The sequence below is a fragment of the Mustela erminea genome, chromosome 13 (genome assembly GCF_009829155.1).
Source record: "Mustela erminea isolate mMusErm1 chromosome 13, mMusErm1.Pri, whole genome shotgun sequence".
Taxonomy (NCBI): Eukaryota; Metazoa; Chordata; class Mammalia; order Carnivora; family Mustelidae; genus Mustela; species Mustela erminea.
Genome location: NC_045626.1, coordinates 47,074,567 through 47,088,903, shown reverse-complemented (window position 1 = coordinate 47,088,903; position 14,337 = coordinate 47,074,567). Strand labels below are relative to the sequence as shown.

At 41.4% G+C, this 14,337-nt stretch overlaps 1 protein-coding gene across 5 annotated transcripts in view; it reads left to right on the top strand.

Moving 5' to 3' along the window:
• The first annotated feature begins 3,710 nt into the window (after nucleotides 1-3,710).
• The window catches only part of LAMA3 (laminin subunit alpha 3), a 264,586-nt gene continuing 253,959 nt past the window's right edge, over nucleotides 3,711-14,337 (top strand). For 2 of the 5 annotated variants that reach the window (XM_032311338.1, XM_032311337.1), the window contains exon 1: nucleotides 3,722-4,253. In XM_032311338.1, the coding sequence (XP_032167229.1) occupies nucleotides 3,981-4,253 (273 nt within the window). In that variant the 5' untranslated portion in view covers nucleotides 3,722-3,980. Of the gene's footprint in view, nucleotides 4,254-14,337 lie in introns of all 5 variants that reach the window. The other 3 variants (XR_004278281.1, XM_032311341.1, XM_032311342.1) reach the window with 3 other exon arrangements.

The window sequence follows — 14,337 nt, the reverse complement described above, 5'->3', positions numbered from 1 at the left end:
TTGGAGAGGGTATGTGCTAGGGTGAGTGCTGTGAAGTGTGTAAACCTGGCAATTCACAGACCTGTACCCCTGGGGATAAAAATACATTTTATGTTTATAAAAAATTAAAAAAAAAAGTTAAAAATAGAAAAAAAAGATATAAATCACATACCCTAAATTCACTTTTAAAGTGCGCAATTCAGTGTTTTTTAGCATATTCACAGGGTTGTACATCCATTAGCACTAATTCTAGAACATTTTTATCATTGCAAAAGGAAATCTATCTGTAAGCAGTTACTCCCCATTCAGTATGTAGACTTTCACGTCCGGCTTCTTTCACCTAGTGTAATGTTTTCAAGGTTTGCCTATGTTATAGTATATATTGGAACGTCATTCGTGTTTACGACAGAATCATATTCCAATGTATGGATAAACCACATTCTGTTAATTCATTCATCAGTTGGTGAACATTCTGTTGTTTTCACTTTTGGGCCATTATAAACGCTGTTATGGACATCAATGCACAATTTTTTGTGTAGATGCTCCGTGCTCTTGAGTAGATACTTAGGACTGGAATGGATGGGTCACATGGTAACATCATGTTTAAATTTTTGAGGAACTACCAAAGTGTTTTCTAAAGTGTCTACACCATGTTACATCTCCCCAGCAATGTATGAGGGTTCCACGTTCTCCATAGTTTCACCAACACTAATTATTTGTTTTTTTGATGACAGTCATCCTAGTGGGTGTGAAGTGCTCATTGTGGTTTTGATTTGCATTTCTTTGGTGACTAATGAGGTTAAGCATCTTTCCATGTGCTTATTGACCAATTTTTATATCTTCTTTGAAGAAATCTCTATTCAAAAAAATCTTTTTCAGTCATCTGATTCTTTTAATGGCTTAGTAGAGTACTTTAATCTAGATAAGACTCTCTTATCAGATATATGATTTTGCAAATATTTTCTTCCACCTTTGGGTTGTCTCTACACCTTTTTTGATGGCGTTCTTTGAAGTACAAAAGTTTTTTTTTTTTTAAGATTTTATTTATTTATCTGACAGATAGAGATCACAAGTAGGCAGAGAGGCAGGCAGAGAGAGAGAGAGGAGGAAGCAGGCTCTCTGCTGAGCAGAGAGCCCGATGTGATGCGGGGCTCGATCCCAGGAGCCCCAGACCATGACCCAAGCCGAAGGCAGAGGCTTTAACCCACGGAGCCATCCAGGTGCCCCTGAAGTACAAAAGTTTTAAAATTTGATGAGGTTCATTTAATTTTTTCTTTTGTTGCATGTGCTTTCAATTTCATATCTAAGAAACCATTATCTAATCCAAAACCAGAAAGATTTACTCTTACGTTTTTGTCTAAGAGTTTTACAGTGTTAGTTCTTACATTTAGGTCTTTGATCCATTTTGAGTTCATTTTTGTATATGGTGTGAGGCAGGCATCCAACTTGATTCATTTGTCTGTAGATAGCCAGCTGTCCTAGCACCATTTATCAAAAAGATTACTTTTTCCCCATTGAATGGTCTTGGCATTGTAAAAATGGTGCAGATTGAGTGGCCAGAAATATAAAGGTTTATTTCTGGACTCCCACTTCCATTCCATTGATCTATACGTTTATCCTTATGCCAGTACCACACTCTCTTGATTACTGTAAGTTTGTGTTAAGTTTTGAAATAGAGAAAGCGTGAGTCTTCCAATTTTGTTCATCTTTTCCAAGATTGTTTTGGCTATTCTGGGTTCTTCACATTTCCACATGAATTTTAAGATCACTTTGTCAATATGATCTGCAAAAATAGTGCCTGAGATTTTGGCAGGGATTGTGCTGACTCTTTAGACTGCTTTAGGAAATACTGCCGTCTTAACCATATTATCTCTCAATCCATGCTACATATGATGTATTTCCATTTCTTTAGATCTTAACTTCTTTCTTTTTTTTTTTTTTAAAGATTTTATTTATTTATTTATTTGACAGACAGAGATCACAAGTAGGCATAGTAGCAGGCAGAGAGAGGAGGATGCAGGCTCCCTGCTGAGCAGAGAGCTGATGTGGGGCTCAATCCCAGCCCCTGGGATCATGACCTGAGCCAAAGGCAGAGGCTTAACCCACTGACCCACCCAGGCACCCCCATTTAGATTCTTTTAAATTAAAAAAAACAAAACTCAAAAACCTAAAATAACTCTGATACACACTTGCCACTAAAGTTTTGCAAACTTTCTTAATTATTTCCTGGATATAAATGTGCATGGTGTTGTGAGGGCAAAATATATGCTGTGATACTTGATTCCCTTAATTCTCTGCTTTACTGTGGTTGTTTTAAAAAAGCTTTCCAGGTTTGATAGGCCAAAGATGAGTCTCCCTGGTACTTTGTTTGCATTGCATTGCAATTCCCAGGAAGGTCAAGAGTTTTTTCATATGTTTATTAGCTTAGAGAAGTTTTTTTTCCTCCTGTTAATTATCTTAGGATTCTTAGCCTTGAGTATTCCACTGTTTATAGTTTGGTGAAAACAATTTGTGTATTAATTTATCCTATGTCCTTTATGGTAAACATTTTCTCCTCACGTGTTTGCCATTTGTGTTTAATTACGGTGCTTTTGGATATACAAAACTTTTAGTTTCTCTGTCAACTTATCAATCTTTGTGGCTTCTCCTTTTTGGTTACACTCACAAATTCCTTTTCCTCTCCTTTTTTTTTTTTTTTTTAAAGATTTTATTTATTTGACAGAGAAAAATCACAAGTAGATGGAGAGGCAGGCAGAGAGAGAGAGAGAAGGAAGCAGGCTCCCTGCTGAGCAGAGAGCCCGATGCGGGACTGGATCCCAGGACCCTGAGATCATGACCTGAGCGGAAGGCAGCGGCTTAACCCACTGAGCCACCCAGGCGCCCCTCCTCTCCTTTTATTTTTGAAGAACAGATGGTTAAATAGGTACACTGCCTTCTTTCTAGCAAACATCCCAGTATTTAATAAATACACTGGTCACTTCTACTCCTTTCAACTGTACCATTTTTTTTTTTTTAAATGGTTATCTCAATCTTTGCTCACGTAATGTTCTCACACCCTCCCTCTTTTTCCCTTCTCCTTCCTTCGGAGTAAGCCCACTTCCTCTGAGGCACTCGGGTCAGTCCTGGCCGGCAGCAGGGGCACTCTCCCTGAAGTGCTCAGAGCGCCTAAAACGGCTCGGTTTTAGGGGAGACATTCTGCAAAGAAGACCAAATCTCAGCCCGGGTTTGGGCGTACCCTCTGCTCTGACGCCAGCTTGACCGCTCCAGAAATTCGCTCATTATCTCTCAGTTTATCTGTAAAATGTAGCAGATCGGGCATTTAAAGATTCCCCTCCCCCCCCCAAGGTGTTTTGGCAGCTTGGCAAACGACAACCTGCGCTCTTGGCTGTCTTTTAAATGGGTCTGTTCCGCCACTCCCCATTCCCCGTGAGCTCCTTGGGTCCCAGACTCTGAATGCGCTGTAGTGCCACAGATACTGTTGGCGCACAGTGTTTGAGAAACTGAAGGGACTTGTCTTTTGACAACTGAGACGTCCGGGAAGCCACGAGGTCTTTGATTTAAGTTCTGCACGCAGTGCCAATTTGTTCTAATGTCTCACCCAAGCCTTCCCCTTTGTCCGAGGTCCGGGCTGGCTTTTCTGACTGGTCTGAGACGTGAGCAGCTGGAGAGGAGGACGTTCTGATTTCTGCGCGGGGCGTGAAGGTGGGGCGGTCCCGGCCCCCGCCTCTGCCGCCAGGGTGAGAGCCCGGGAACGCCTTTCGCTCTCCCCGCCCGCGAAGTTTGCAGGGCGCAGCGCGCTGCAGAGACCTGGTCTGTTGGCCCGAGGCTGTGCGCTGTCAGTTCCTGCTTCGTTGGGCGCCCGCTCCAGCCGCCGCAGGCTCCACACCAGAGAAGCCGACTGCACCGCCAGGGCTCGCTGCGCGTGGGGCGGGGGCGCGGATTAGCCGCCGCCCACACCCAGGGTTGAGCTCGCTCCTCTCGGGGTGATTGCGCGCTGCAGGATGGCGGCGGCCGCGCGGGTTCCAGGCTGGGTATTGAGGCCGGTTCTGCTGCTCCTGCTGCTGCTGCTGCTGCCGCCCGCGGTGAACGCCGCTCGGGAACCCGGTACCGCGGCCCGGCTCAGACTGCACCCGCCCTACTTCAACCTGGCCGAGGCGGCGAGGATTTCGGCCACGGCCACCTGCGGAGAGCGGGAGCCCGGCGGCGCGCGGCCCGAGCTCTACTGCAAGTTGGTGGGGGGGCCCACCGCCGCGGTTAGCGGCCACACCATCCAGGTACGGTCCCGGGAGTGAATGAGGGCGGGGTGGCGAGGGGCCGGCCCCCTCTCGGCGCTGGCCTGCGGCCCTCAGCAGAAGGAGGGGTCTTTCCCCGTGCGCTAGCGATACCAGGAGACAGGGAAGGGCTCCCCCAGGCCCCGCGCGGGCGGGCGACCCTGGGAGATGGGCTCGGTGCCCCGTAGCGATCCTGCGGGAGCTCCGCCCTTGCCAGTTCGCCTTCCGAGGCCGGGACCAGTACAGCACTCGAGGTAAGTGAAGGCTGAGGTTAAGTTTGCGGGCGCAGAGGTGAAAGTCCCCTGATGCGCCTCGGGGTGCATGGAACTGTCGCCCCATGCTGCCTCCATCACTCAAGCAGCGCCCGGCCAGGCCATGAGTGCCCCCTCGGCTTCACTGGCGCGCCTCCTTCCAGGCACTTCTGTCTCCCCGACCTTATTGGGAGAAGTTGGTTGCAGTGGGTTTCCGTGGCGAGTTTGGAGAGAACTTTTAGGTTGTATCGGTAGCACCCCTCCCTCCGGTGTCACGAAGATGCACCTCACCGCCCTCCCCGAAGCGTCCGCGTTCAGGTCACTGTGGCGAATGAGACTTGAACTGTTCAGAGATGGACCCTGCGCTCAGGGTCCGTCAGACTCTTACCGCGAACACCTGGCGTAAATGATAAAGTTGCTGGTGCTTAATCAGCATCTGGGGTGTGCCAGGTCTTCACCCACGGATCCTCACAGCAGCGCAGGGAACCGGAGCGGTTGGACAGGTTAAGAAACGTGCCTGAGTCTTAAAGGAAGGCAGCGGGATTTGAACCCAGTCCTGATTTGAAATCCTGAATTACGCTGAGCCGTAATTCAGAATTGCTCCCCTCGTTCTACTGGGAAATATTGCTGAGGAATGGGAAAGTGCTGCCGGAAGAGGGAGTAATTTCGGAATTTGCGCTCCGCAAGCAAAAGATTACCATTGAGAATCTAGGTCAGGGTTTTAGAAACTCTTGGTTGCGCACTTCCATAAACGACAATAGCTGAACATGCAATGCCAATACGTGCTTATTTACTTGTAAACTATATGCATGTATTGCTTTATTAATATACGGTGAGTACTAGAGGACAGGCAAGAATAGAAATAAAAAACTAAAATAACAATGATGAAAATACTTGTTAATTTCCTTTATTAACAGCGCCAAGTAAGTTTGATTTCTTTAAATATTTAATTTCTTTTTTTTAAAAGCAGGTGGTAACTTTTTTTTAAAGACTTTATTTATTAATTTGACAGGCAGAGATCACAAGTAGGCAGAGCAGGGGTGTGGGGGGGAGCAGGCTCCCTGCTGAGCACAGAGCCCAATGCGGGGCTCCATCCCAGAACCCTGGGATCATGACCTGAGCTGAAGGCAGAGGCTTTAACCCACTGAGCCACCCAGCTGCCCCTAAATATTTAATTTCTGATTGTAACTATTTATAAATATACAAGTGTGATTATGTATATCATTATTTTTGGCAAAGTTAGTTTAGCACTTATGATCTGTCAATTCAAGGTCTGTTTTACATTGATAGTTGAAATTAGTAGTTGTCACAGCTGAAAATATAGCTCAAAAATCTGTAGATTCAAGAAGAAGGACCACTGCACTGACCACTGAATCCCAGAACAATTCACAGAGCCCGGGGCAAAATGAAAATGTGAGCCCCCTGTTCAAAGATTATGAATTTCAAGATGGTGATAGCAGAGCCTCAAATTAAGTGAGGGGGCCTTTGGGAGCATGGAATTCTGTGTAACTGGGCAGGTCTGATACTGTCTGAATTCTTGAAATCATGGTACTCATATTTCTGCCCATCCTTCAATTATTCTAAAAATTTTTTAAAGTAGACACTTGGCCAGTCAATGTTTGCTTTTCAGATGGCATTCAGTACTTCCTGGTAGGAAGGTGTTATGTTTTAAGGGTTTAAAAAAATAGATTTAAAACTCACTGCAAGTAGTTTTTTGGAAAATATTAAAATACATTACAAAATTCTTTGTCCAGGTTTTTAAACTGTGCAAATAGGAGAAATTTTAGGGTACCCTAGTTCTGTCTTTTGAACAACAGAAATATGAAACATTTCCAAACATCTATTTTCCAAAGCACTCTTTTCAAAACGTACATTTCTTTAGAATCTTATTTGCTTTTTCACACATTGTTGATACAATACCTTTACTTTCATAGGTACCTCTATTTTTTTGTAAATATGTATCAGGTAGTATATTACTGGCAGTTCCTTGTCATCCCGGAAAGAGCAAATCTGGAATTTTTTGCGGAAAAAAAAAAAGTGTGACTCAACTTTAAATTTCAAAGTTTTAAATACTTTACCATGAGATAAACAGTGAATGTGTGTCATTGAAAGAATTTCTTTGTCACTCCTCATTTTAGTACATGGTTGGAACTGTTCTGCTGTCTAGGAGAATAGAACCCACGTGTCTACTTAATCAGGCCCACGTAAGCTTCGGTGTGTCATGGTCAGATGAGAGCCTGGTGCAACCCCTCCTCCTCTACCCTTGGGCAGACAGACACTCAGGACCATTGTGACTGGCTGACTCGTGGATGGGGTAAAGCCCTAAGCAGAGTGCACACTAAATATTAGTTAAACTGAATTTCTTCATTTTTAAATGAAAAAAACCACATTTTGATATTCCCTTCTGGCACCCCATTGGATTGCCTGGCACACCCAACTTTGCAGAGAGCTGTTCTGACTATGGGAAGAGGAAGTGCAAGGGGAAGAAATTTTCAAATATCTCCTCTCCCCGAGATTTGCCTGGGAATGGGCCAGCCTTCACTCTCTTCATCTGGCATTTTCTTTTGAACGCTCATAGGTTGATACTATGGTCTTGGAGGTCCAGAAAAGTCATATTTTCTGTGCTGATTGAGTTTCCAGGATAGGTCCTTAAACTTTGGTGCACAGTCCTAGATAGAGTACGAAGTGGCTTTTCTGAGATCATTCAGCAGACTGTGTTTCTAGGCCAAGCTATAGCCTTTGGAAAAAGAATGCTATCCGGTGTTATACTGTGTTCTTTCTGAGAAATAAGGGGTGAACAAGAGTGCTGCTGAATAGTGCTTTCTGCTTTCACAGCTGAGGGCTTGAGAAGATGTACTGATTGCTGACGTGAGAACTCTTATCTAATGAGGACAGAAGTGTGTTGGAGACAAGACAGGGAAGGGGAGTTCTAGAAGTTGGGCTCTCAGATGCTCGCTCTAGCCCCGTGTTGGCAGCCACAGGTGCAGACCTACCTTTCAGGATACCGAGGGGTGATGGGACTTGGAAGGGTGGGAGATTATGACTCATCAGTTGGTTGTACCCGAATGATGATTATCTTGAATGTGTTTATGCTCAAGATGGGAAATGGAGAGGAGTAACTAAAATAGTTGTTTCTTGAGCTTTCTAAAAATAAATCTTCAGGGCCAGCCAGGATTTAGAATTTCAGGCCAGAAGGATTTTGCAAAAAATGTAAAAAAAAAAAAAAGAATAAAAGTTATGTCTTAGAATAAAGCCTGGGTTTATGGTCCTGATTCTATAATAATAATCCTGATTCTTGAATGGTAGCATGTGCCCACAGGCAGGACATTTTAAAAGTCTGAATTTTGTTTATTGTGTGAAAAATGCTCACTGTTGTTTCTCTGGATGTAAAACTCATTAATTAAGATTTTATATACTTGTTACTGCTTAGACATTAAATTTTTGATGTTTGAGAGGTCTTTGATTCAGGGATTTTGTCTGTCTGGTTCATAGTTGTGTCCTGTGCATAGCACAAAGCCTGGAACAGTATGTGTGCTCAGAAAATACTAAAGGAAAAGATAGTGGAGTGAAGATACAACTAAGGGCTATAAAGAAGTCAATGTAAAGAATAGACAAGAAAAATGCACAAATTAATTCTATTCTGCTAAGAAGTTAACTACCACTGAAATCTATCACACTTTATGCTTCAATTTTAAATGTTTCCTTACCTATGGAGTAAAAAAAAATCATTATTTACCGACATCTGATAGAGATGATGATAAAATATAAGTGGAAGGCTGTATTGAAAATGTAACCTTGGGGGCGACTGTGTGGCTCAGTGGGTTAAAGTCTCTGCCTTCGGCTCAGGTCATGGTCCCAGGGTCCTGGGATCTAGCCCCACATCGAGCCCCGCATCGAGCCCTGCATCGGGCTCTCTGCTCCGCAGGGAGCCTGCTTCGTCTTCTCTCTCTGCCTGCCTCTCTGCCTACTTGTGATCTCTGTCTGTGAAATAAATAAATAAAATCTTTAAAAAAGAAAAGAAAAGAAAATGTAACCTTGTGTTTGGTTTAGCTTGGCATAAACATGACACAAAGAATGAAATGAACATATTTACCACACATGCGATGTTGATTTTGTACATTGACAGTTCAACATGTCTTCTGTTATATTCCTTCATTACATTATAATTTATGCACAGGAATGTGTATCTAGCCTGAATGACAGTGGTAAAGAAGTTCCCACATGTGAGTTACAGCCAGGAGTAAGAATGCTTGTCACAAAGCAGTCTGGGTTGTGTGTTTGTGGGACTTGGACTAATGGCCATAAACAGGAAACTCATTTCACTAAGGCTGTTTATAGAACCATTGTGAAAGAGAAACCATTTGTTGGCTTCAACAAGGGACTTTTCCTTTGTGAAACTGATAAGAAAGTGTTGGGCAAGGGCTGAGAAATCAAAGACATTACTATTCCATTGATATATTTGTAACAGTTCTTAGCTGTGAGTTATTTTAAGACTTCAGACAAATGACTGCAGTAAGCAATTTAAAGATGAATTTTTAAAAATGATTTTCCTAATAGTTCTGTGTGAACATTAGCCAAAGTTTAGAATGAAAGTTTATGTGCAAATCATTCGAACGTAAATGTTTTCCTTTGGAGAGCCAGGTTCACTCACCAGCTGTGGAACATGGTTCCACACACAGAATGTCAGCAATTTAAGTGTTTGCTTCAACAAGTCATAGATTTTGCTGGAGCTCATGGGTCTTCAGGGTTGTAGAAGATGAATACTTGGCGGTGAGAATGTTCAGTCCTTGAATTGTAGGATTTTACTTTATGTTCTGAATTACCTGTGCCATTGAGAACGTGGATCATTTAATCTGAGAAAAAGAAGTATATAGTCCTAGGGAAAGAGAAGGACAAAAGGTGATTAATTTCAGCCCCTCACTTATGAGAAAACTATACTTAGGCTGTTATAGAAAGTTAGCTGTGTGCATTTTACATCTTTAGTGCATATATGAATGTGAAAAGTACACATTTTATTCATATTTTTTTTACCAAAACTAGATTGAAGTATATGAGTCATTTTTGACACTTTTATAGAGGCATAATTTAAATAGTATATAACATGCATCCATTGTAGGTGTGAGTTAAATATTTTTAAATAAATTTATAGAGTTGTACAACAATCACTAGAATGCAGTTTTAGAACATTTTCACCAGCTCCAAATGTTCTCTTGTGTCTACACACGCAATTTCCACATCTATTTCCACTGCTATGATTTCTGCCTCTAAAAATTTCTCATTTCTGTAAATTTCATATAAATGAAATGACACAACATGTGGTTTTTTGTGTCTAAATTTTTAAAAAAGATTTTATTTATTTATTTGACAGAGAGAGAGATCACACATAGGCAGAGAGGCAGGCAGAGAGGGAGAGGGGGAAGCAGGGTCCCCGCTGAGCAGGGAGCCTGATGTGGGGCTCGATCCCAGGATTCTGGGATCATGACCTGAGCTGAAGGCAGAGGTTTTAACCCACTGAGCCACCTAGGTGCCCTGTGTCTAATTTTTTTTTTCAAGATTTAACTTATTTATTTGACAGAGAGGAAGAGAGAGCAAGAGAGGGAGCACAAGCAGGGGGAGTGGAAGAGGGAGAGGCTGAGCAGGGAGCCCGATGCGGGGCTCAATCCCAGGACCCTAGGATCATGACCTGAGCCAAAGGCAGACACTCAAAAACTGAGCCACCCACATGCCCCAACTTTTTTTTTTTTTTTTTTTTTAAGAGGGGGAGGGCCTGGTAAGGGCAGAAGGAGAAGAAGAGAGAGAATCTTAAGCAGATTGCCTACCTATCGAGGAGCTGGACAAGGGGCTTGATCTCATGACCCTGAGACCTAGACATGAGCTGAAGTCAAGAGCATGCTTAACTGACTGAGCCACCCGAGCATCCTTTTGTGTCTGACTTCCCTCACCTGGCATAATGATTTTGTGGTTTGTTAATATTGCTATACGATTTACTGGTTTGCTTTTTATTGCAGAAAATAGTATGTTGTTGTATACTTCATTTTCTTTATCCAAACCATGGACATTTGGACTATTTTTAGGTTTTGGCTACTATAAGTATGCCTCTACGAACATTCACAAACAAATCTTTGCGTGGACATATGTTTTCAGTTTTCTTGGGTTGATTCCTAGGAGTGGAATTGCTGGATCACATAGTAAATTTATGTTTAATTTTTTGAGAAACACCAATTATTGAAATGAAGCCCTGATGTCTCCAACTAATATTATGGAACTATTTCTCCCTTCAGTTCTGTCCATTTTTGCTTCATGTATATGTGAGGCTTTTTTGTTTGATATAGATATATTTACATTGTTATATCTTGAAGGATTGGCCCTTCTATCAATGTGTAATGTGTGTCTTTATCTTTTGCAACAATTTGACTTCAAATATTTTGTCTGATGTTAGTATAATCGTCACCACTCTCTTTGGATTACTATTTGCGCACAAAATCTTTTTCTGTCTTTTAATTTTCAATTCATTTGTGTCTTTGGATCTAAATCTCTTGTAGGTCAGCATTGTGGTTTTTTTTTTTTTCCGTTAAATCTATTCTGCAAATCTTTGCCTTTTCATTGTTAAGTTGAACCCATTTACATTTAAAGTGATTGCTGATAAGGAGGGCCTTCTGCCATTTTGCTCTTTGTTTTTGTAAGTCTTATATTTTTTGGTTCCTCAGTTCCTCAGTTAGTACTTTCTTTTGTGTTTAATTTCTTTTCCCAATGAACGATTTTCCTCCATTTACTTTTCTGTATTTATTTTCACAGTGGTTACTCTGGGGATTACAGTTAACATCCTAAATTTACAACAGTCCAGTTTCAGCTGACCATCAGTTTAGCTTCAGTAGTATCTAAAACTAGGCTTCTATACAAGTCTGTGCCCCCTTCTTTATGATGCTGTCTTCACAAATTAGATCTTTACACATTGTTGCTTATTGACATAAATATATAATTATTGTTCTATGCATTTGTTTTGTAAATCATATGGGACAAACCAAAATTCCAATAATGCTGGCTTTTGTATTTATCTATGTAGTTAGCTATACTGGTGTTTGTTTTGTTTTTTAAAGATTTACTTATTTGACAGAGAGAGACACAGCAAGAGATGGAACACAGCAGGGAGAGTGGGAGAGGGAGAGGCAGGCTTCTCCTGGAACAGGGAGCGTGATATGGGGCTTGATGCCAGGACCCTGGGATCATGACCTGAGCTGAAAGCAGATGCTTAAAGACTGAGCCACCCAGGCACCCCTGTATTGGTGTTTTTTATTTCTTTGTATGGCTTTGATTTATATCCTAGTATCCTTTCATCTCAGCTGAAGGACTACTTTAGCATCTCTAGCCTTTTGGCCTTCAGTTGGGCAGGTCTACCAGCAACAAACTCCTTTCAACTTTTGTTTATTTGGGAATGTTCTAATTTCTCCCTCATTTTTGAAGGATAATTTTTACCAGGTATGGAATTCTTGACTGACAGTTTTTTCCTTTCAGCATTTTAAATACATCAACTTGATGCCTTCTGGCTTTCATGGTTTCTGATGGAATGCAGGCTGTTAATCTTATTGAGGATCCTGTATGTGATAAATTTCTTCTCTTTTGGTGTTTTCAAGATTTTCTCTTTGATCTTTTGAGAGTTTGATTATAATGAGTCTTGGTGGGGATCTCTTTGAGTTTGTCTTGCTTGGAATTTGTTAAGCTTCTTGGATGTGTAGATTCATGTCTTTATTCCAATTTGGGCAGTTTCAACCATTATTTCTTCCAGTGTCCTTTCTGCCTCTTTCTCGCTCTTCTGCTGGGACTCCCAAAATGTGTATGTTGGTCTGTAACAGGTCACAGTCCTATAGGTGCCTTGAGCTTTGCTTATTTTTGTTATTTATTTATTTATTTGACAGAGATCACAAGCAGGCAGAGAGGCAGGCAGAGACAGAGAGAGAGGAGGAAGCAGGCTCCCTGCTGAGCAGAGAGCCCAATGCAGGGCTCAATCCCAGGACCCTGGGATCATGACCTGAGCCAAAGGCAGAGGCTCTAACCCACTGAGCCACCCAGGCGCCCCTATTTTTGTTCATTCTTTTTTCTTTGTTATTCTCATGCTAGATCTTTTCAGTCAACTTATCTTTAAGTTCACTGATTATAAGTTGTTGTAGGTTTTCAAACAGATTCCAGAGTTCTGAAAATGTTTGTTTCAGTAGCTTTTTTTGTGAGATTAATTGTTGCTTTAGTGGAGGAACAGATCCTTGAAGCTTTTTCCTCTGCCATTTTTTGTGATATCCTTACATCTTCTTTTTGAGTGCTTCCTTGCTTTCTGGTACCACAACATGTTCCAGGGCAATTTATTTATTTATTTATTTATTTATTTATTTTGCTCCTGCCTAGGAACCAACTGGTTTTTCAAGGAGCATTATTTGTTTGTTTGTTTGTTTGCTTATTATGGGTGCAGTGTTTAGAAACCAAGATCTGGATATGAGGTACTGTTTAGTAAATGCTCATTGTTATAGTATATCATTGCTTTTAGACACTCTCAGTGGACAGAGCTAGGAAATATATGCTAATTTTTACATGTACACACATCCACACTGGAAATGCAATTGATTTTTACATATGGATCTTGTATCCTGTGACCTTGCTGTAGATTTTTTGTAGACTTCAGTATTTTCTACACACAGAACTACATGTGTTTTATTTTTTCCTTTCCAATCTGTATGCCTTTAATTTCTTTTAGTTAATTAATTAATTAATTCACTTCACTTATTAAGTGGGTCTTACATGTCATGTTTGATACTGAGGATGCAAAAATGATCTAGACATGATCTTTCTGTAGATGACTAGTGTTTTTGTGGCCTAATTTTCTTAAAAGACCAGGGAAATTCCTACGACGGAAAATAGGATATCATCTCATTGTATATATCATCAAATTACTCTCACTTAGAGGTGAATAATTCTGGCTCTACAATCATATAGAGCTGAGTTTGAATTCTAACTCTACAGCTCTTTGACCTTGGAAAATTGCATAACCTCAGTATTCCCATATATAATACAGAATTAATATTAGTGTCTATGGGGTGCCTGGGTGGCTCAGTGGGTTAAGCCGCTGCCTTCGGCTCAGGTCGTGATCTCAGGGTCCTGGGATCGAGTCCCGCATCGGGCTCTCTGCTCAGCGGGGGGCCTGCTTCCCTTCCTCTCTCTGCCTGCCTCTCTGTCTACTTGTAATCTCTGTCTGTCAAATAAATAAATAAATAAAATCTTAAAAAAAAAAATATTAGTGTCTATCTCACACATTTATTGGGAGGATAAAAAACACTCAACATATATTGTGGTACATCATGCCCCGTAAATGTGTTTACAGTGGTGAATGACAACAATGATTTTTCATAATAATCATTTAAAATTTTTGAGTAAGAAATTCTTTTTTTTCTTTTAAAGATCTTATTTATTTAGAGAGAGTGTGTGAGTGAGTGGGGGAAGGGATAAAGGGAGAGTGAGAGAGAATGCCATGCAGATTCCACACTGGGCTTAGAACCCAATGCGGAACTCAGTCTCATGACCCTGAGATCATGACCTGAGCCAAAATCTAGAGTTAGACACTTAACTGAGTGAACCATCCAGATACCCCTAAAAAATTATTTTGATAACAAACTGTATGGTGCATTATATACTGAACATATTTGGCATGGGAAATAATCCACAGGTGTTTTTGCAGAATAGCAGTGTTAAATTTTCTTAGTACTGTGTTAATAACTAGATATTTTTTTTTTACAAGGGGACACATTTTTATAGCAATTAGAGAAATATTTTGGGGGGAGAGCAGCCATGGAATT